The following is a 22,144-nucleotide window of genomic DNA, read 5'->3' as shown; positions in this document are numbered from 1 at the left end:
GATTTACTTGCATTTACATCGTTGGTTGGCCAAATTCAAAACATTAGATAAGGATTTTATATAAGAGGATAATAGGCTGAGAAGAGCATGGCGTCTTTAATTTTGTTGGTGAAAGCGCTTATGATCAGATGCCAGAATTGTGATATTTTGTGGAACAAGGTGGAGGAGGAAGTGGATGATAAGACTGACCATTATGAGAGAAATCGAGGGTTCCATGGCATTTGGAACACCAAGTGCAAGAAGCTGGAGGAAGACGACGATGCCATTACTTGGAAAATAGTTCATCATCGTTGCATATGGCCTTCAAAACCTTATGCTGTTTAATTTCTCTGTCTTTTTCCCCTATCCTGCATTAGTATCAGTAAAAAATAAGTTCATGTTCTTGTATACTATAACAAGGCTTTGCTCTTGAACCTGGAAAATATTATATAACATTTTTTCAATACTATATATAAAATCACATATTAAACTTATTTAAAAGTCATAATTTAAGTTCAAATTAAGCGATCTTAATAGTTAAGAGGTGGTTGTTATCCTTAAGGATTTCGAATTTGAACACGTCGTTGCATGAGTATTAGAGCATTCGTTGTCAAATGATTCAAAGAAAAATAAACTGAGAAAAGGAGAAATATGGATTTTTTGTACCAAATATAATACATGATAAATTATGATCAATAAGGTTAAACGACAATAGAGAAATACGCTAGCCATAAGAACGAAGAATATTAAAAGTTTAGTTAATTTCAGGAATAAAATGCTCAAAACGCTATATTTTGGTATTGATATTAAAACTTAACAATCAAATAATAAAAAGAAGTGAAATTAGATAATTAAGAGATGGAATTAATTTTTTTAAAATTGACAAATTGAAAGGAAAAACTAACAAAGTTAAGTGACCAAAAAAGTAATTTACCTTAAAATGGTAAAGCTTGTGTGAGAAATCAAAGGACCGGCCACATCGCGCTTACGTAAGGGGTGACAACATTTTGATAGAAATGGAACATTTTTCAGCACACAATCAATTTTAAATCTCCACTAACACGTTTACTTTGAAGTAACTAGCAACGTGCTAAAACAATTGGCTGCTGTATCTGAAAAACCCGGATCTCTAAGGAAATGTAGTCTAATATAAGACTAATAAAATACGTTATTAGAAATATTAATATTTTTTAATATTTTTGATAAAGCGTTAACTAAAATGTTATGTTTTATACCGAAAATATCAATACTATCTAAAATGTTATCTTTCTACCGAAAATGTTAATATCGGAAATATTCATTTTAGGTAACGAAATTAATATTTTCGGTATAAAAAATAATATTTTAAGTAGAACTCTACCGAAAATGTTAAAAAAATATTAATACTTTCGATAACGTCTTTTCGTAGCCTTATACTAGGTTATTGTACAATAACTATCCTAAAAATCCAAAGCGTTCATTTAAATTTTATTACTTTTGGTGATAAAAAAATAAATGTTGTTTTATTACTTTCACCATATAAAATTACGAATGTAGAATATGTACAATTTATTAATAAATTTAAATATATATCATAAGTATTTATTAAAAAAATTCAATACTAAAATAATTAAATATATAATCATTTAATTAGGCTTAACCCGACAAGAGTCAAGCCCAGCACCAATAGGATGGATTGATTCATTTTGTACTAAATAACTGAAATAAAAGTTTTGAAATCTTATTACCAAAAATGGATGAGTAGTTTTTAGCTTGAAGCTCGTGAAAGGTTATTTTCAAGTGGAAAAACAATCCCTTTTCAGTTTCCAAGTATAAACAAGTTTGAAAAACAATTGAAAGCATATTTTTATTGTTTTGAAGGCTTAAAATTATTTAAAATAATTAAGTACATTTTTAAATTGGTTTTATTATATCAAAATATGAAATTCAAACCTAACCAATTGAGGTATGCAACATGCATGATGCACCCCATATATACTTGACGAAAGTTTTTGATAGAATTGGCAAGAATATTAAGATTACTTAAAGTAATTATTACCCCCGGGAGCTAGAGTTGACTGGTTAGACTTTTGGAACCGGACATGGTTTCAAGTGTTTCGGCAGTTGGTGCTCGGAAACTTACGGCTGCCGTTGAAAATCCAATAAAAATGAATTCATGTTTCCCCCTCGGTGGAAGGCAGCATAGCAAAGGAATATTAAGGTTAGGCGCTTTTTTTTAATTCCATCATTGATCGACAAAGGTACGATTTCTAGAATCTCCAAGTTGCAGCAATCAGGAAGTGTAATTCTTTGCTTGGATAAACATTAAGAAGAAGAAAAAAGGATCCACAGTATTTGTCTCCACTAATTCTATAAATATCATTAATCTACTGTCTTTTGTGGTGTTAGCTGAAAATTAAATCTCCATCGTCAGATACCAGTATGTCGACAATGTATTAAAATATAATAAAATCTGTGCAATAAAATTCATGTCATTAGTGATTAGTCTAGTCCTCATCATGAAGCTGCTGCTGTAAAAACCAAATATTCTCTTCATTCCACACCGTCTCCATCGAGGACTCTCCACCACCACCAACCGACCAACCATTGCTATGCTCCTCCGTCGCCTGGAATTCAAGCACCCCATCATCTTCGAACCATGTTCCAGCTGCCACGTAGTTCGAAACGCTTTGTGGATTGTAACAATCTGTCAGGCCCGACACGGAAGAGACTTGGGAGTCCCATGAAGCGCCTGATAATTCGGGCAGGAGACTTGGGTCAATGTGGACCGAGTCAGACTCAGTTGTTATGCCGGTGATGGTGGAAGGTTTAGCCGTGGTTGACTGTGATGAAGCACGGATCCGTTCGATCAGACGGGGGATCCAAACGTAACGCATGGCGTCCTTGAATTGTTTGCTGTTAACGTCGCATTTCATATGCTTCGCCTGCTTCTGGACTCTTGTTCTCCAGTAGTTCTTTATTTCATTGTCTGTCCTTCCGGGCAAGTGTTGGGCAATTTTCGACCACCTTCAAAGATCAAAATCAGCTAAACCATTCATGATTTCACACTCCTATTGAATTCCAGGAACAAAGGGGAAAAAAACCTGTTGCCATAGCGAGAATGGAGTTCAAGAATCAATAGCTGCTCTTCCAGGCTGATATTTCCCCGTTTGATTTCAGGTCGCATATAGTTCAGCCATCTCAATCTGCAGCTTTTTCCCGTTCTTCTCAATCCTGTAAACCCATTCCTCATCACAATGTGCCAAATCACAAATAAAAAAACTAAAAATTTCTTGGGGTTCTATGAAACTATATATTAACCTGATAAGCGAGCAACAGAGTTCCAGCGACCTTCGCCATGGATATTGACATACGCCTTAAGCATGGAGTCTTCTTCTTCTGTCCATGGACCTTTCTTTACGTCCATCTCTTCTTCACTTTTTGATATGAAAAATCTCTTGTGAACATCCATTTTTCAAGAGCCAAAGATAGAGAGAAAGAGAGTTGATTTGAGATTTGAGTTTGTGTTGAAGATAGCACATTATGGGAGGGGGATTATATAGAGAGCGGCTAAGATGGGATTAAGACTAACTTTAAAACTAAACAATTATTACTATTATTTTCTCATAGTGAAGGAGAAAAAGAAGGCAATGTTTGACAGAAGAAGAAGAAGAACGCACCAGGAGATTAATCATAGTAATCCAAACTGATTAAGTTTACTATCATATTGAACCCATTTGTGAGTTTTTTAATTATGTATTTGACTGTTTGACTTCATTCACGCGCACAATTGGACAAAATATTTGAACGTGGACTATGAAGACCAAAGCATAGAAATAAAAAAGAAAAAGGGGTTTCTTATCGGACGAGTTGAGTTTGTTTATTATTTGCCGTTCTGATATGGTTTGGACCTTACTGCAATCACGCGTAATGCTATTGGACCTTGGTTTTAAACTAGCTTTTCATGGGGAACTTTAGCAGAAAAGATTTCACTCTTGGCATTCTTAAGTTGGATACCAAAATGCATCGCTATAATTATCTCTACAACCAACCGTATATATCTCTACTTAAACCATAATAAATATATGCACTCTATACCCGATTGAGGTAGTCCGACTCGAATATTAGATATCATATTAGTCATCGAAATGAACTGGTACAGATTTGTTATTAAAAATTCTATTCGATGTATGAATACAACCAAATATTACATTAAATTACCCAACAAAAATCATATAATATTATTTAACCAAGAGCAAACCTAAGTCATACGAAAATCTTTCTAAATTAAATTACATATTTAGAGGTGTTTTCATCTTTTCACATACATCGTAAAAAAAACATGATAAAACTAAAATTAAATTACATCATAGTAGCCAATGAATCAGTTATTACCATCAACAAAAAATGAATTAAAAAACTCACATAGTGAGATTGAAACTTGGATCTGTAATTCAAAAGATGTCAACCTTACTATTAACCCAAAATTTCATTGAAAACTTGGGTCATTACTACCAAACCCACCAATAAAATTAAAATATATATATATATTCTCTACTACTCAAATTTCCATCTTTTCTATCTTCTCTCCACTTAACCAACCAAATCCCGAGTGTCAATTGATGAAACTAATTACAAGCTTTCGTATCCTGTTTATACTTTGCAAAGGAACTTTTGTTTCCTTGTGCAATCTGTACTGAGTTCGGTGAAGTAGGAAGAATTTTAGTATTCGGTCATAGAGCAAAGTGAATTCAATTTGGCAGCTGGTGGAGGATTGTGACGCGCGTAAACTGTTTTTCACTGATGAAGTGAAAGCATAAACTTAATATTGGTTTTGCCAAATAACCACAAATTGCATTGATAAATTGATGATCAACAATTCCAAACTGTCTGCTAATCGGTTCATGCAGTCAAAATAGAAGTTTCTTGCACTACGATAATGTAAATGGTATCTCTTTTTGGACATTAAATAATAGAGTTCCTTTAATCAAATGTCACTAATAATTAGGGTGAGCATTCGATCGAGTCGAGTGAAAATTTTCTAATTATTCGAGTTGATAAGTGTTATCTTATAACTCAATATTGATTTGAAATTTTTTAGAGTCGAGTCTTCGAGTTTCTATTTAAATTTTACTATAAATATTTATAACATTATGATTACTTAATTCTAATTTAAATGATTTTCTATAACTATATACAATAAATATATATTTCTTTTATATTTTTTTCATATGTGAAATATATATATATATATCATACATAGTCGAGAGACTCGACTCAAACTTGAAAACTACTCCACTAATTATTAAAAATTTTGAGTTATCCAAGTTACTATTTGAGTTGTATTTTACAACTCGATTTGAACTTGAAATTTTTTCGAGTCAAATTTATGAAATTACAAATCAAAATCAATTTGAGTCAATTTTTTTCAAATCGTATAAAAAATATTAATTTTTCGAGTCGAGTCAAATTTTGTTAATAAGTAATAGATCCCTCTATCGGGTGCATGCATGGTAACACTCTTAAGGCAATTTACTAAAAATCGAGTAATATGCTAAAATGAATTACCAAAAGGGAAGATAAAGTTTATGGTCAAAGACAAAAAGAGAAACGGTGATCTATAGATCATCACAATTACATATGTTTTCTCATATTAAGAAAATAACTAAATTTCAGGTCAAATTTATATGTAACCCTTAAACCCGACCTGAACGTTATGCCCAAATTTAGACAATTATATATCGTATTCAGAAATTCTTTTATATTTAAAACAACGTTAAATTCTATATAACAATATAATATGAAATTAGTCGTAAGAAAGGTTCATACGATAAATAAATATATATATATATATATATATATATATATCAAAAAATCGTATAAAACATATAAATAAAAAAATACTGGTAATACAGATATATCGAGACGGTAGCAAAAACACGTGGCACCAAAGTATAAGAAAAAGACAAATAGAGATATATAGTGGTACAAAAATAGGAGTAGTTGGTCATCCTGATATCAAGTCTGCTAATTTACGGTCTACTACTATCTGAAAAGGTGAAAATTTACTGTCGTAACCGGTTTTCGTCCGGGCACGAAATATTTATTTTGGCGGGGAAATTGATGTGAATAAATAGTTTTGAAAATAATTTGGGAGTCGCCATCGGCCTTTTGGATCAGGTAGGTCGAATACCTAAAAATTATTTTTTTAAAAGAGTTTTAAAGAAAACACTAATAAAAAAATGAACTGATCTGCGTTTATAACCAAAAATTAGTTCTTTTTAATAATAAAAAAGGATTCGTGGTCGGTTACGTTTAGGGAAGGATTAGCACCCCTACAACGCCCAAAATTGGTACTTTTTAATTATAAATTGTCTCTATTATTAAAATTTAAAAAAAATTCAAAAATATATTTAATTTATAATCCTATTATTTTCAAAATTATATTTATTTAAAAATATCCGAAAAGAACTTCTAGGTGCCTTAAGACAGTTCTTTTCTTTGATATTGATAAATATTAATTTAAATAATATTATTTAATTTTTAATTTTAAAATATCAGAATAGGACATCCAGTTGTATTAAGACTGTCCTTTTCTTCGATATTAAAAATAAATATTTAAAAGTTATTTATTATATATATTTATGAATATATAAAATATTTAACAAGATAATAAAAGAAAAATTCTATTAAAACAATATATTTAAAAACAATAAAATAAATTAAACATATAAAATAAATGACTAAATTTCAGTAAAATAAAATTAAAAATTTAATTCATAATTAATCAAAACTATAGGGATTAAATAGGTTATTTTTTTATTTTATTTATTTAGTGATTAAAATAAAATTATCTAAAATTCAGATATTAGATTCAAATAAATTAAAAATATAAACTAGGGATTTAAAAAATATTTATTAAAATTAAGGGATTAAATCTGTCATTTATCCTAAATATATTATTTTAATAAAAGGGACTAAAATGAATAAAATTAAAATTCAAAGACTGAATTAAAATTATTATAAATTCAGTTTAGTGATCAAAATAAAACATTTACAAGTTAGGAGGACTACGGAAGGGATTTAACTATTTCATAATTACGCGCATAGTCCTTCCCGAAACGACGTCGTTCGGGAAGGACTATAAATGGTCCAAACCGGCTGGCCCGAAGGGCCAGCCATTTCATTTCTTCTTTTTTTTTCTTTAAGCAGAAAGAGAGAGAGAGAGAGAATTCTCTCTGGCCTCTCTCTAGATTCCCTCACCGGAGGGAATCCGGCAGCCGTCTGCCGCCGCGAGTGTCCCCGCCGGCCACCGTATCCGGTGGCCGGAAAATTTATTTTTATACTATTGGATAGATCGGACCGTCCTAAGGACGGTTCCGATGTTCTTTTTCCTTAAATGGCTCCCAATCGGAGCAGATCTATAAATATACCTTCGGTATTTTCGGTTCTCCGGCGATGTTCAGTGTTTCCGGCGACGGTCAAGGCTTCCTTGGTAAGCTTCTCTCTTCTCTTTTTCCTTCTTGTTTTTTGTTTTTGCTCTGTTGGGATCGTTGGTAGTTTTATATCTCTCTCTATTTTCCTTCCTTTTTTTTTCTTTTTGGTTCTGTCTCTGTCCCTGGCTTCTGTCTCTTTTTTTTTCGCAGATGGGTGGTGGCTTTTATAGCCACCACCGGTGTTCGTCTCAGACCGGTCCGAAGAGGGGGCCTCGGTGAGTCACCGGACTACCAGTGGTGACTCACCGAGTAGCCATGGCGTGGACGGCTGGTAATCTGTCTTCTGGAGTCTTCGGTTGGGACGTGGCAGCGGCGGAGGCGGCGAGATAGCAACGGCGGCCGCGTGTCCCTAGGGTATCAGACCCTAGGGTTTCCATCTGGGACAATCTGGTCCGTTGGATCTTGCCAGATCCAACGGCTGTGAGCTGAGGCGGCTGGGTAAATTAGGGTTAGGAAACCCTAACTGGAAACCCAAATATTTAGGGTTTCTGGTTGGTTTCGGACCGGCTCTGGTTGGTTTGTAACTGGGCCGGTCCAATTGTAATTGGGCCTGTAATTATATTTTTATTATTTATTTATTTTTAATAATATTTATATGTATTTAATATATTTAATAATAATAGTAATAATAATAATAATAATAATAATAATAATAATAATAATAATAATAATAATAATAATATTAATAATAATAATATGGATAAAAAAATTAGTATCTTCAGCTGCCCCTCTTTGCTCATTCTTGTGTTAACAAGAATAGGGCAAAGATGAAAAGATAATAAAATTTTTTATCCATTTGACTTTACTTTGATCATAATGGAGATATTGAATAAATTCTTCTCTCTCTCCAAATAAGTTCTTCTTATTATGAACTTCCTGCTGGGGATAATGATGACCTCCTTTCTGTGATAGAGTCATTCAAAAGGTTGAATAAGCTCTTGATGAGTTCTTCTCATTATGAACTTTCTCTAGAAAGGCTGATGTTAATCTATCTCCTTCTGTGATAGAATTATGCCAAAAGTTGAACAAGTTCTTCTTATTATGAACTTCTTCTTTCTTTTTCAGATGAGTTCTTCTCATTATGAACTTTAACTGGAAAAGCTGATCCATTAAATGATGGATTCATATAAAAGGTTTGAACAAATTCTTCTCATTATGAACTTCTTTTTCCTTCTTCAGATGAGTTCTTCTCATTATGGACTTTCTCTGGAAAAGCTGATCCATTAAATGATGGATTCATATAAAAGGTTTGAACAAATTCTTCTCATTATGAACTTCTTCTTCCTTCTTCAGATGAGTTCTTCTCATTATGGACTTTCTCTGGAAAAGCTGATCCATTAAATGATGGATTCATATAAAAGGTTGAACAAATTCTTCTCATTATGAACTTCTTCTTCCTTCTTCAGATGAGTTCTTCTCATTATGAACTTTCTCTGGAAAAGCTGATCCATCAAATGATGGATTCAGGTAAAAGGTTGAACAAATTCTTCTAATTATGAACTTCTCCTTCCTTCTTCAGATGAGTTCTTCTCATTATGAACTCGAACTGGAAAAGATGATCCACCAAATGATGGATTCATATAAAAGGTTGAACAAATTCTTCTCATTATGAACTTCTTCTTCCTTCTTCAGATGAGTTCTTCTCATTATGAACTCGAACTGGAAAAGATGGTCCACCAAATGATGGATTCAGGTAAAAGGTTGAACAAATTCTTCTCATTATGAACTTCTTCTTCCTTCTTCAGATGAGTTCTTCTCATTATGAACTTGAACTGGAAAAGATGATCCACCAAATGATGGATTTGAATCTTTGCTAAATTTTTTGAAATTCCTGTTAGAAATTCAACAAAAATGAATGAAAATGCATCTATTTTTGCAAATGCCTAAATATGATGCATGAATATTAAGTTGTTTGATTTCAGACGGGTGAATTGAGTATTTCTTCAATTGTAAAAACCCAATATATCTGTCTTCTTCAAATCAAAGAATCTATCATCTTTGACAAATGTAGATGTAGATATAATGTCACAAAACCTCTTGAGAATAAAACTCAATAGTATAAACTCTTGAAAAGCTTGCATTCTGGCAACATGTTGATTCTGATAACAACTTATCTGATTATGAAGTGACCTTTCAAGATGATTTCACAGATATCGATAGTTCTTCTAATACCGAGAAATCTTGACTTCTGATTCTGATGAAGAGATAAACTGTTATACTTGACAAAAATGGGATTCTCAAAGGCTGAAACTTCAATAGCCATGTAGAGATGTGTGGTCCAAATTCATCAATTGCAGAATTTGCAAATTTTATATGTGCTGCTTAAATGACTAAGGCTGCTGATGTACTTCTTCTAGTAAAAGATAGGAAGTCATTATGCAATGATCCCAATTATAAGCAAAGGCAAAAACTTGGGCTATGATTTTTGGGAAAGGAATAAGCAAAAGAAGCTTGAAAAGAAACTTCATAATAAAGACGATCATGCAGTTCATCTTTTAATTCCAACGATTGGTTCTGTCCAACCAGATTAGATAACTCAAAGAACACTTCCAGAAGATGCTATTGAGCAAATTTATCTTCCAAATTCAATGATTGGTTCTGCCAAATCAGATCAGATAACTCAAAGAACTCTTCGAGAAGATGCTATTGAGCAAATTCATCTTCCAAATTCAATGATTGGTTCTGCCAAATCAGATCAGATAACTCAAAGAACTCTTCGAGAAGATGCTATTGAGCAAATTCATCTTCCAAATTCAATGATTGGTTCTGCCAAATCAGATCAGATAACTCAAAGAACACTTCCAGAAGATACTATTCAGCAAATTCATCTTCCAAATTCAATGATTGGTTCTGCCAAATCAGATCAGATAACTCAAAGAACACTTCCAGAAGATGCTATTGAGCAAATTCATCTTCCAAATTCAATGATTGGTTCTGCCAAATCAGATCAGATAACTCAAAGAACACTTCCAGAAGATGCTATTGAGCAAATTCATCTTCCAAATTCAATGATTGGTTCTGCCAAATCAGATCAGATAACTCAAAGAACACTTCCAGAAGATGCTATTGAGCAAATTCATCTTCCAAATTCAATGATTGGACTAAGATATCACAACACTTATTTGATGTAGAGCCAGAATTTGTAGATTCGAAGTATTTCCATGCTATTACACTGAAAAGGGCTATATTCATAATTCTGCCAATTAAGAATATATTTTTTCTTATTCTGCTTCCTCCATGTGCTGATGCTTTTCCATTGACAAAGAAATGATGGCTTTCATGGAATCCAAGAACAAAGTTGAACTGTTTATAAACATGTACAGGAAGTGCCAAATTGACAGAAAGGATCTGTAAGGCTTTTGAAGCTTATGACAATGAGCCACCTTCGAGTGTCCAGAAGTATGTTCTTGATGAGTGCTAAAAATGGAATCTAGTATGGGTTGGAAGGAATAAAGTTACTCCACTTGAACCTGATGAGGTGGAAATGCTTCTAGGTTTCCTTAAAAACCATATACAAGGATCTGTATAGAAACATGTTTCCTAGTGATATCAATGTCTTGTTTCTTTTTGCTGGAATCAGTACTGCAAAGATCATCTTCTACTGTTTTAGTATATCTTTGAAAACAGATGTGCAAGAATTGAATGGTGATCGGTTGGAGCAATTGATGAGTAGATTTGGCGGATTCGACCTTGTTGTCGGTAGCATCACTTGTAACAATCTTGATGTTCATGGCTTTAAGCTAGTGATGATTTGCCTACTTTGTATTCCATGTATTTAAAAGTATTAACATAAAGTGATATTCAGAAATCTTTAAATTATTTCAAAATTATGTTAATTCAATAGAAAAGAATAAATTGAATTTCCAAAATAAATTGAATCTCAAATAAATTGAACTTGAAATAGATATAATTGTATTCAAAGTTATGACAAGCATAAGAATAAAAATTCAAATGTCTCAACAAATTATAAGCATAAGTATTTCTAAATTAATCAAGTTGACACAATTTAGAGTAATGATGTAAGCTTTTGTCTGGAAGATCTCAAACGTTGTCAAAATGCTTGTAGATGTGAAGTTTCTCCCAAACTGTCAAAATCTTAAGAGGGTTCAATTGCCAGATGCCTAATATCAACCTGCATTTGAGCCGCCTTTTCAGGTTTTCAACTCAAATCCTTCCTTTGGTTACAAGATGCCCTTTGCGGGTTTTCACCTTGACCCCCTTTCTTTTTCTTCTCTTTTTTTTTCATTTTCTATTATTATTTTTTTTCTATTCTCTTCAAGCATAATATTTCTTGACAGAATCCGAGTTTATTGGATTTTTCAGAATTTTTCCATCCATTTCTGCCAAGATCAACGCTCCTCCGGAAAAGGCCTTTTTCACAACGTATGGTCCTTCCCAATTAGGCATCCATTTCCCACGGAAATCTTTATGTATAGGCAAGATCTTTTTTAGTACTAGATCACCTTCTTGGAATTCTCTTGGATGTACTTTCTTATCATGAGACTTCATCATCCGTTTTTGATACATCTGTCCATGGCAAATAGCTTTCAATCTTTTCTCTTCAATAAGGTTCAATTGATCAAATCTAGCTTGGATCCATTCAGATTCATCCAATTTTATTTCTCTCAATATTCGGAGCGATGGAATCTCAACTTCAATTGGTAAGACTGCTTCCATCCCGTAGACTAAAGAAAAAGGCGTTGCCCCAGTAGATGTTCGAACAGTAGTTCGGTATGCATATAGAGCAAAAGGTAACTTCTCGTGCCAATCTTTGTAAGTTTCAGTAGTCTTTGTAATGATTCTCTTGATGTTCTTATTTGCTGCTTCAACTGCCCCATTCATCTTTGGACGATATGCCACTGAATTTGCATGTTTGATCTTAAACTGTGCACAAAGTTCGGTCATCATTTTGTTGTTCAGGTTCAGAGCATTATCTGTAATGATCCTTTCTGGTAGGCCATACCGACAAACTATCTCTTTCTTTATGAATTTGCAGACTGTGGACCTCTTAATATTAGTGTATGAAGCAGCTTCAACCCATTTGGTAAAATAATCAATTGCCACAAGGATGAAACAATGTCCATTCGATGCCTTTGGTGTGATTGCTCCAATGACATCTATTCCCCACATAGAAAATGGCCAGGGTGATGTCATTACATGTAAAGGAGATGGGGGTACATGAATCTTGTCTGCATATATCTGGCATTTATGACATTTCCTTGCATAATCTATGCAATCTGTGTACATAGTAGCCCAATAGTATCCATATCTCATTATTTTTCTGGCCATGGAAAGACCATTTGCATGTGTTCCACATATTCCACTGTGTACTTCTTCAATGACATTTCGAGCTTCACTGGTATTTAAACATCTCAACAGCATTTGATCACTGCTTCTTCTATACATAATCTCTCCATCAAGAAAATATCCAGCAGCCATTCTTCTCAAGGTTCTCTTTTATCAATTTCTGTTGCATTTGGTGGATAACTTTGATTTTTGATATATTGCAGGATATCATGATACCATGGTTTACCATCTACCTCTTCTTCCACACTATAACAATGTGCAGGAATTTCATACACTTGCATTTTGATTGGCATCATATCAACTTTCTTATTTGCCTGAAACATAGCAGCTAATGTAGCCAAAGCATCTGCTATTTGATTTTCTTCTCGAGGGAGATAATTGAATGTAACCCTCTCAAATTCTTTCACTAATTCGAGTATAAAATTTCGATATTCTAACAAATTTGGGATCTTTTGTTTCCCATTCTCCTCGCAATTGATACACCACTAACGATGAATCTCCATATATTTTGAGACATTTGATTTTTCTTTCTATAGCTGCTTTCAATCCCATGACACAAGCTTCATATTCTGCCATGTTATTGGTGCAAAAGAACTCCAGTCTACTTGTAAAGGGATAATAAACATTTTCTGGAGAAATTAACACTGCCCCGATTCCTCGTCCCAAAGCATTAGATGCTCCGTCAAAGTAAAGCTTCCAACATGCAAATTCATCATTTGTTTTGACTTCTTCATTCATGGATATGCATAACAAATCTTCATCAGGAAAATTGAAGTTCAAAGGCTGATAATCATTTGATACACGACTGGCCAGGAAATCAGCTATGACACTTCCTTTTATCGCTTTTTGGTTGACATATACAATATCAAACTCAGATAATAACATCTGCCATCTAGCCATTCTGCCTGTCAAAGCTGGTGATTCCATTAAGAATTTCAAAGGATCAAGTTTTGATATCAACCAAGTAGTATGGTATAACATATATTGTCTGAGTCTTCGAGTAGTCCACACCAAACACCACAACATAATTTTTGTATTGGTGGATATCGAACTTCACAATCAGTAAATTTCTTGCTCAGATAATAAATAGCTTTTTCTTTTCTTCCAGATTCATCATGCTGTCCTAGTACACATCCCATCGAATTTTCGAAGACCGTTAAGTAGAGAATTAATGGTCTATCAGGCATTGGTGATACTAAAATGGGGGCATTGGATAAATATTTCTTAATAATATCCAAAGTTTCTTGACATTCTTCATTCCAGACTTCAGGATTGTTCTTTCGAAGTAATTTGAACACTAGATCACATTTGTCAGTCAATTGAGAAATGAACCGAGATATATAATTTAATCTCCCCAAAAAGCCTCGAACTTCTTTTTTTGTGTTGGGTGGTGGAAGATCTTGAATTGCTTTTACTTTATCTGGATCAATCTCAATTCCTTTTTTGCTGACTACAAATCCCAAAAGTTTCCCAGAAGTTACCCCAAAAGTGCATTTAGCAGGGTTAAGCTTTAATTGATACTTCCTCAATCTCTGGAAAAGCTTCCTCAGATTTTGAATATGTTCTTCTTCCGTTCTGGATTTGGCAATCATGTCATCTACATATACTTCCATCTCTTTGTGCATCATGTCATGAAACAAAGTTACCATGGCTCTTTGATATGTTGCCCCTGCATTTTTCAATCCAAATGGCATCACTTTATAACAGAATGTGCCCCACATGGTTATAAATGTCGTCTTTTCCATGTCTTCAGGATTCATTTTTATCTGATTATATCCTGAAAAGCCATCCATAAATGAAAACCATGCATGCCCTGCAGTATTGTCCACCAATGTGTCTATGTGGGGTAATGGAAAACTATCTTTCGGACTAGCTTTGTTGAGATCTCTGTAATCCACGCACATTCGAACTTTTCCATTTTTCTTTGGTACGGGAACAATGTTGGCTACCCATTCTGGGTATTTAGATGCCTGCAGGAAACCTGCATTGATCTGTTTCATTACTTCTTCCTTGATTTACAACAACATTTCTGGCCTCATTCTTCTGAGCTTTTGTTGGATTGGTTTATATTATGGATTGATTGGAAGCTTATGTATCACTATATCTGTGCTCAAACCAGGCATATCTTGATAAGACCATGCAAAGATATCTTTGAACTCTTGAAGGAGATTTATCAATCCTTGTTTTATCTGGACTGTCAGAGTGGTACCAATTTTCACCTCTTTTATTTTTTCATCTGTTCCCAAATTCACAGTCTCAACCTCTTCCTTGTGTGGTAGAATTTGTTTGTCTTCCTTTTTTACCAATCTTAATAGTTCAGTAGGAACATCACATTCCAGTTCATCTTCACAACCATTGATTTCTTCCAGACATATAGGCTGCTCTAAATTTATCACTGGATTAAATCTAGGAATAAACATGCTATTAACACGGTGACACCTGCAAATTTAAGTCGGAACATTTCCGAAAGAATATAGTAAATTTATGAAAATAAATAAATGTAAAAATGTAAGAAAATGTAAAGAATGATTGCCATCTGAAAATTTTAAAGAAAATTTCTTATATTTAACATAATTTATTTTACAAGATAACAAAAAGTTTTCATATTTTTGAGCTAAACATAAAGATTAGTTCTGAATATTACTCTGCATTAATATTAAAAACTATAGGAAGATCTTCAGTGGTCCAATTGGTGAGTGTTTCTCCAGGAAGACATGGTCGAATCCTATCCAAGTACTTGCCAATCTTGTTGTCATTCATGATCATGTTGATAAATAATCCATTCATAGCTTCTTCAATTATGTCTTGATCTTTCGTCAACTTTTCTTCTTTAAAGGCTTCAACAAGCTGCTGTTCCACATTAATTGTTCCCCCTGATCTGAATATGGTCTTCAACTGTGGGAAAGACATGTGTTTCCAAAGGATTTCTCCCCCTTTCAATTTTGCCTTTCTGTCTTCACATCTTCTTTTCATCTCTTTGTTCTTTTGCTGAAGATTGGGCTTAAATCCCAGCCTAAAACGGTCTTTTTTCATCTTTATACTGATAGGAACTGAAATCCCTTGAAGATTCTTTCCTAGACCTCTCCCAGCTTTAGCTCCGATGCCTAAAGTTTGTTGTACCGTCATCTTGGTGCAATCAGACAATTTGGGATATGGAATTTTGCTTCCTTCCGCAATAAAGGTTGCATTTACAAATTCAAGAGCTCGAAAAGAGCATTCAAGAGCCTCATCATTGGTGTCGATATATGGAACATCGCTTGTTACAGACGCAATGATTTCTTCTTCAGCACTGACGCATATTAGTTGTCCATCAACAACAAATTTCAATTTCTGATGTAATGAAGAAGGAACGGCTCCTGCTGAATGAATCCATGGCCTCCCTAATAGACAATTATATGTGGGGTGGATGTCCATAACCACAAAGTCAATATTGTACACGACTGGGCCAATTAACAACGGTATTTCCATTTTCCCAAGCACTTCTTTTGAGTACCATCAAATGCTCGTACCACATTCTGATAATTCTTCATGTGTGATTGATCCAGAGGCATTCTTTGAAGTGTAACTAGGGGCATCAAGTTGAGAGCGGATCCATTGTCAATCAATACTCCTGGCAACACATGACCATGACAATGTGTCGTGATGTTCAAAGCTTTTACTGTCCCCATTCCGCCCTATGGTATTTCATCATCTGTGAACGTTATGTAATTGTCAGCGGCTATATGTCCCACAATTCTGTCAAGTTTATTGAGGGATATATCTTCGGGGATAAATGTTTGATTGAGGATTTTTATCAAAGCATTCCTATGCGCTTCTGAATTCATCAAAAGATCAAGAATAGAAATTCTCGCCTGTTGTTTGTGTAGTTGTTCAACCACACTATACTCACTATGTTTCAGGAATTTCAAAAATTCTTGAGCTTGCTTTTCTGTCACAGGTTCATTGAATGCTGGAAGGGATTCATCCTCAAATACCTTCTGAGGTATTGCCATGGCTTTTCCTTTTGCTTTCACTTGTTCTGAAGCATTGGATGTTTCGGGAGAGTAACATCTCCCACTTCTCGTAAAGAAACCGACTTCGCTCACTGCTTCGGACGTTGATGTTGTACTCAGACTTTGTATTTTCTCTTCTGTTTTATCTAGAGAAACAGATCCTCCTACCATTGAAACATTGGTAGTATAATTCCAAGGTACCCTGCGGGTATCTTTGTATGGAAATGGTAGAGGAGTGGTAATAACTACTTTTGGCCTTATTGGTGCCGGAATCACCGTGGATGATTTCACATTAATGATCACAGGATCATTTATTCTTTGATTTGGTTTAGAATCCTCTGATGAGCAAACATCATCTTCTTTTTTCCCGGGTTCTTCTTCAAAGAATTCTATTTCTCTGTTGTTCATCAATTTTTGCACCAAGTTTCTAAACTCAGGACATAGTTGAATTTTATGCCCTTTCTCCTGATGATATTCACAATAATTCTTGCCTTCATTCTGCTTTGGCCTGAATTGTTGTGGAATTATACCGGCTAAAGAAAGCTGTCTGAATATCCAAACAAATGGAGATTTAATTTCAGAAATGTCAGTTTTTTGCTTTCTTTCTGTTCTCTTCCTGAATTGCATTCACGTTTTTATCTCCATGATTTGGCAATGGATGACTTGATGCGGATGGTGTATTGAATTCCAACTTCCCAGTGTTGATCAAATTTTGAACCACCCTTTTGAATGCTAGACAGTTTTCAATAGAATGTCCTGTAATTCCTTCATGGTAAACACAGTGTGCCTTTGTATCATACCAAGGAGGGAATGGTGGTTGCATGGGAACCAAAGGATAGGGCCTTATAACATCTGCTTTTAACAGCGAATCATAGATCTCTGCATATGGTACTGGTAAAGGTGTAAAAGATAACCTTTCATTTTTCCTTTCGAGATCCTCTGGAATCTGCTCGATTAGTGTTTGTTTCCTCTTTCTTAACCCTTGGTTGGGTTATTGTAACACTTTTCGATGAATCCTTGCTGTAAGAATTTGCATTGTTGACTTCATTCTCCTTTTTCCGGTACGTAGGTCTTTTGGAACTAGACCCATCATTTGATTCAATCTTGCCACTTTTCAAGACATTTTCAATTAATTCTCCAGAAATGACCAAATCTGCAAAATTTCTGGTTGCATTCCCCATTAGATGGTTTAAATAAGGAGCCTTCAATGTATGGACAAACATCAATGTGGCCTCTTTTTCTGACAAAGGTGGTTGAACTTGGGCCGCAGTGTCACGCCATCTCTGGGCATACTGTCTGAATGTTTCATTATTCTTTTTCTCCAAGTTTTGAAGAGTCCATCTGTCATGGACCATGTCTGTCACATGGCGGTACTGCTCTAAAAATGCTTTAGCCAAATCTTTCCAAGATCTAATGTTGGCTTTGGTCAATTGAGTATACCATTTTAAAGCCGGTCCTGTCAAACTATCTTGGAAGCAGTGAATTAACAATTTTTCGTCCTTCACATATCCTGCCATTCTTCGACAAAACATAGTAATGTGGGATGAAGGGCATGTAGTACCGTTATATTTATCAAATTCGGGAGCTTTGAACTTGATAGGGAGGATTAGGTCTGGAACCAAACTCAACTCACTAGCATCAAATCCATAGAATGATTCAGTTATTTCCACGGATTTCATTCGCTCTTCTAAGCTCTTGATCTGTCTGGTCAGTTCTTCATTTACTTTTTGTTTCTCATTTAGCTCATTCAAATCTGGGATCAACTGATCAATATTAAGATCCACTACTTTCACATCTGATATAAGCGGATTTTTGCTTGAAGATGCGGGATCCACTTGTTGATCTTCATGTGGTTTAGCTTCTTGTAATGCAGATGTACGAGCATTGATTTGTATAGGGGTAGTACCAGAGTGATAAATTGGTTCTGGTGAAAAACCTAGAGGATATATGGGTTCTTGGTCGAAAGATACAGGATTTTCATGCATTTTTCCACTGATAGCCTGCCTTTTAAACATGTCCTCTATCTTCTTCATCATACTGTCTTGTGAATTTGCAATACTGGCTTCAATTTTTTCCAACTTCATTCTCATTTCTTCTTGTTCTTTATGATGCTGTTCCTCAATACACTGTATTTTATCCTCCATAATTCTCTTAGTAGCTTGTCTAGTACTGTAGTGATGTAGTATTTCTCTTTTGGCCAGAGTAACTGCGATTGAAAAATCTTTTAATATTATTTTTTCAAATTTTAATTGATGAATTTTAACTTAATGAATAAAATAATTCATAGTGAAAATTATGAAATGAATGATGAATGTATGCAAAATGCATGTATGTAAAAAACATTGATCCCAAAAAGTTAACTGTCATAGAACAACTTCCATCGGCATACAAAAGTTTCTTTATAATATTTCAGAACTACAGATAAGGCATAGCTTTCCTATTAAGCTCTATAACTTCTTTCATTAACCATGAAACCTTCTTTCCACACTTAGAAACTGGATCAACTTGATGCTCAATTATTTTGGCTTCAACAGCTAGTTCCCCAACATATCTGGCAACCTCGCTCATTTGTACCATGGCCTCGAACACCATATTGCTTCTTTCTTCACTTCTTTCGACATAGAACTCAGTTGACTTTTGCCATTGTTCAGTTGTTCCTTCAAGAGTTTGCTCTAACTCAGTGATTCTGACTTGGCCATTGTGCAGAATTTTTTCAAGATCTCTAATGTGTCTTCGCAGTGAAGCATTTTCCTCATTACTTTCTTTGAGATCATTAGGTCCTAGACGAACCTTTTCTTGAAACAATGATTCTTCAAGTTGCAAAATGTAAGAATTAAACTCTGAGTTTTTGTTTCTAGACTGATCCAGATCCTCTTCAAATTTTGTTTGTGCTTCTTGCGTTCTTTGATTAAGCTTCTGGATTTGAACATCTTTGTTTCTGCATCTTTGCATCCAATTGCTAGCCACCTCCTGCTCTACCTCAAGTCTGGTATTGAAATTTTTTTCTTTCTAACTCCCATTTTTCTTTTTTAACATTGGATTCTTCCATCTTTTGGCCTCTGACTTCAAGCTCAGCAATCAACTGGTTCATTTCAGATTCAAATCCCTTGAACATGATACTTTTCTCGCTTTCAAATTTAACAAAGATGTCATTCTTCATCTCTTCTAAATCTTTGGCTCGATCTCTTTCTCTTTGCATTTCATTCATGATCTCACGGTGTTCAGCCTTGTGTTTTATAATTCGCTCTCTTCTGTCAACCTCGAAATCTTCCATTTTTTGCTTTCCTTTTTCCAGGCTTTTGAGTAGACGGCTATTCTTTCCTTTCAGATCTTCAACTCGTCTTTTCTCAATGTTCAATTCTCTAGTCATCTGTACCGTCGATTGGCTGGGTCCTGATGCTTTTCGGGATTTATATAACTCCTGGTAATTTTTCTGTAAGGCTCTGTACTCATCTTCACCTTTTTCTTTATCTTTTCTCAACATTGTACATTGTGATGAATGAAAGTCAATGTCAACCCCTAACATAGCTTTATCTTGTCTCATTTGCTCTAACTCTTTCGACCAGCCATCTCTTTCTGCTTCAAACTCAGCTCTCAAGATTTCAATCTCTGATGGAACCACCTTAATGCGATCTTCCATAGAAATATCCTCATTTTGATCTGGTAGAGGAATATTTTCGTTTTTTCTGACAGATCTCCAATCTTCATAATCAGGAGTTAGCATTTCTTTTGCTGCTTTAGCTCGAATACAAAAAGTTGTTTTCCAAGCTGTAACGGCTTCCATGATGTTTTTTTTATAATTTTTGCTGTGGAATGCAAACTCAGATGACTGTAGTCCAGCAGTGACAGGTACAAATTGACGACCTTCATACTGTCTTATAACCAGCAGTGGTGCATATCCAATTCCTCCCCATAATCCGAGCAGCATTATCCAGTTGTAATCACCACACCTGTAAAAGAATTCCCTTTGGATTTGCCACGGGGCGCGCCAAACAACGTCATTGCTTTGCAGATTTCGAAAGGCATTAATCCACATATCTTTCTTAATTTCTTTCGGCCATTCCTGCTCTAGAAATTCTTTTAATGGTGAATAATCCGTATTAAAGCGTCGGTATGAAACCTTTTCTGTTCTCCAGAAATGACTACGGATCCAAACATATAACAACTGGGTACACCCTGAGAATCGTCCACCTCCTAGCCTTCTACAAGCATTTAACGATCTGAAGGTCTCTGCTAGGATGGCAGAAACAGGATTAATCTTCTTCGGTAGCTGTTCAAACAAGTCTACCACTGCAGCTTCAACATATCCCAATACTTTTGGGAAGATGACCATACCATATATACCCAGAGCAAATAGATCGAATCGTACTTTAGCGTCTGGATGACTCTGAATAAGCTCTCTGATGTTGGTCCAAGCAATGCCTTCGCTTTCGCCTTTTTGTTTGGTACGGGATGCTACCCATTCTTCTCGTACCCCAGCAATCTTTGCTAATTTAACTCGAAAGGGTTGAGTTTTAATTGACTTTGAATATATTCGATTCTCCAAAGCACCTTCAAGATGTAACAAAGTTGTATATTCTTCAATAGTAGGGACCAAGTCCTCCTTATTGAAAGTGAAGCAATTGTACCCTGGATTCCAGAATTGAATTAGGGCTCTGAGTAATTCATCATCAACTTCTACATAGAGCAGATATGGAATGTCTCCGTAAGTCTGATAAAACTGCAATTTTTTGTTTGAATCCCAACTTTCCCAAATGCTTCGCAAATCTTGCATATCATTTCTTTTTAATGAAACTGGAGCATAACTGGCCAAGTCAGATACATAATCATCCTGCAGACTGTCTCCTTCTTGTCTTTGTAAATCTTCAGCCCACTGTCTTACTTCTGAGTTTAGAATTACTTGACTTGAACACTTTTTATCCATAGATGAAGGCTTTCCAATGAGACAATTAACACAATGATCAATGTCTTTTATCCTGTATGATGCAATGCAAACAGAAAAATAAAGAACACACAAAAAGAAAATAAATTAGTTTACATAATAAAGAAATTTAATAATAACATTTACATAAATATTCTTTATTTAAACATGCTTTTCTGAATTTAAATAATTTAAATAAACATGTAATTTAAACAATAAATAAATTAACAGAAAAGACAAAATTCATTTCTCCTGTGTGTACACCTATTTCGGCATGACTTCGGATTGGAAGAGTTTCTAAGGTTTTTTTATATGCAAGGTTTCAGATCTAGGAGTAAAAGGTACCTGAATTGTCCTTGTTAGTGCCCCCTTGGGTTGCTAACCCTCAATCCTAGTCCATTACAGACTAAATTGGATCGAGTTCAATTCGAGGGGATACATTTTTCTATGCCTGACACGGAGAATAAATT

At 34.6% G+C, this 22,144-nt stretch overlaps 1 protein-coding gene and 1 long non-coding RNA gene across 2 annotated transcripts; one reads left to right on the top strand and one right to left on the bottom strand.

Moving 5' to 3' along the window:
* The first annotated feature begins 2,373 nt into the window (after positions 1-2,373).
* On the top strand, positions 2,374-20,130 carry LOC120136464. The gene is made up of 3 exons (XR_005517342.1): positions 2,374-2,580; positions 14,469-14,471; positions 20,120-20,130. It is a non-coding gene; the product is annotated as an uncharacterized LOC120136464 (long non-coding RNA).
* Positions 2,451-3,475, bottom strand: LOC120136461 (transcription factor MYB108-like). Its single transcript, XM_039152494.1, has 3 exons — positions 3,280-3,475; positions 3,063-3,192; positions 2,451-2,985 (listed from the first exon to the last, which is right to left on the bottom strand). Exons 1-3 carry the CDS (start codon positions 3,428-3,430, stop codon positions 2,466-2,468), a joined length of 801 nt encoding a protein of 266 aa, XP_039008425.1. The 5' UTR covers positions 3,431-3,475; the 3' UTR covers positions 2,451-2,465.
* Positions 20,131-22,144: the final 2,014 nt, after the last annotated feature.

The sequence above is a fragment of the Hibiscus syriacus genome, unplaced genomic scaffold, assembly GCF_006381635.1.
Source record: "Hibiscus syriacus cultivar Baekdansim isolate YM2019G1 unplaced genomic scaffold, ASM638163v2 tig00110630_pilon, whole genome shotgun sequence".
NCBI classification, from domain to species: Eukaryota; Viridiplantae; Streptophyta; class Magnoliopsida; order Malvales; family Malvaceae; genus Hibiscus; species Hibiscus syriacus.
This window is presented reverse-complemented; position numbering and strand designations above follow the sequence as displayed.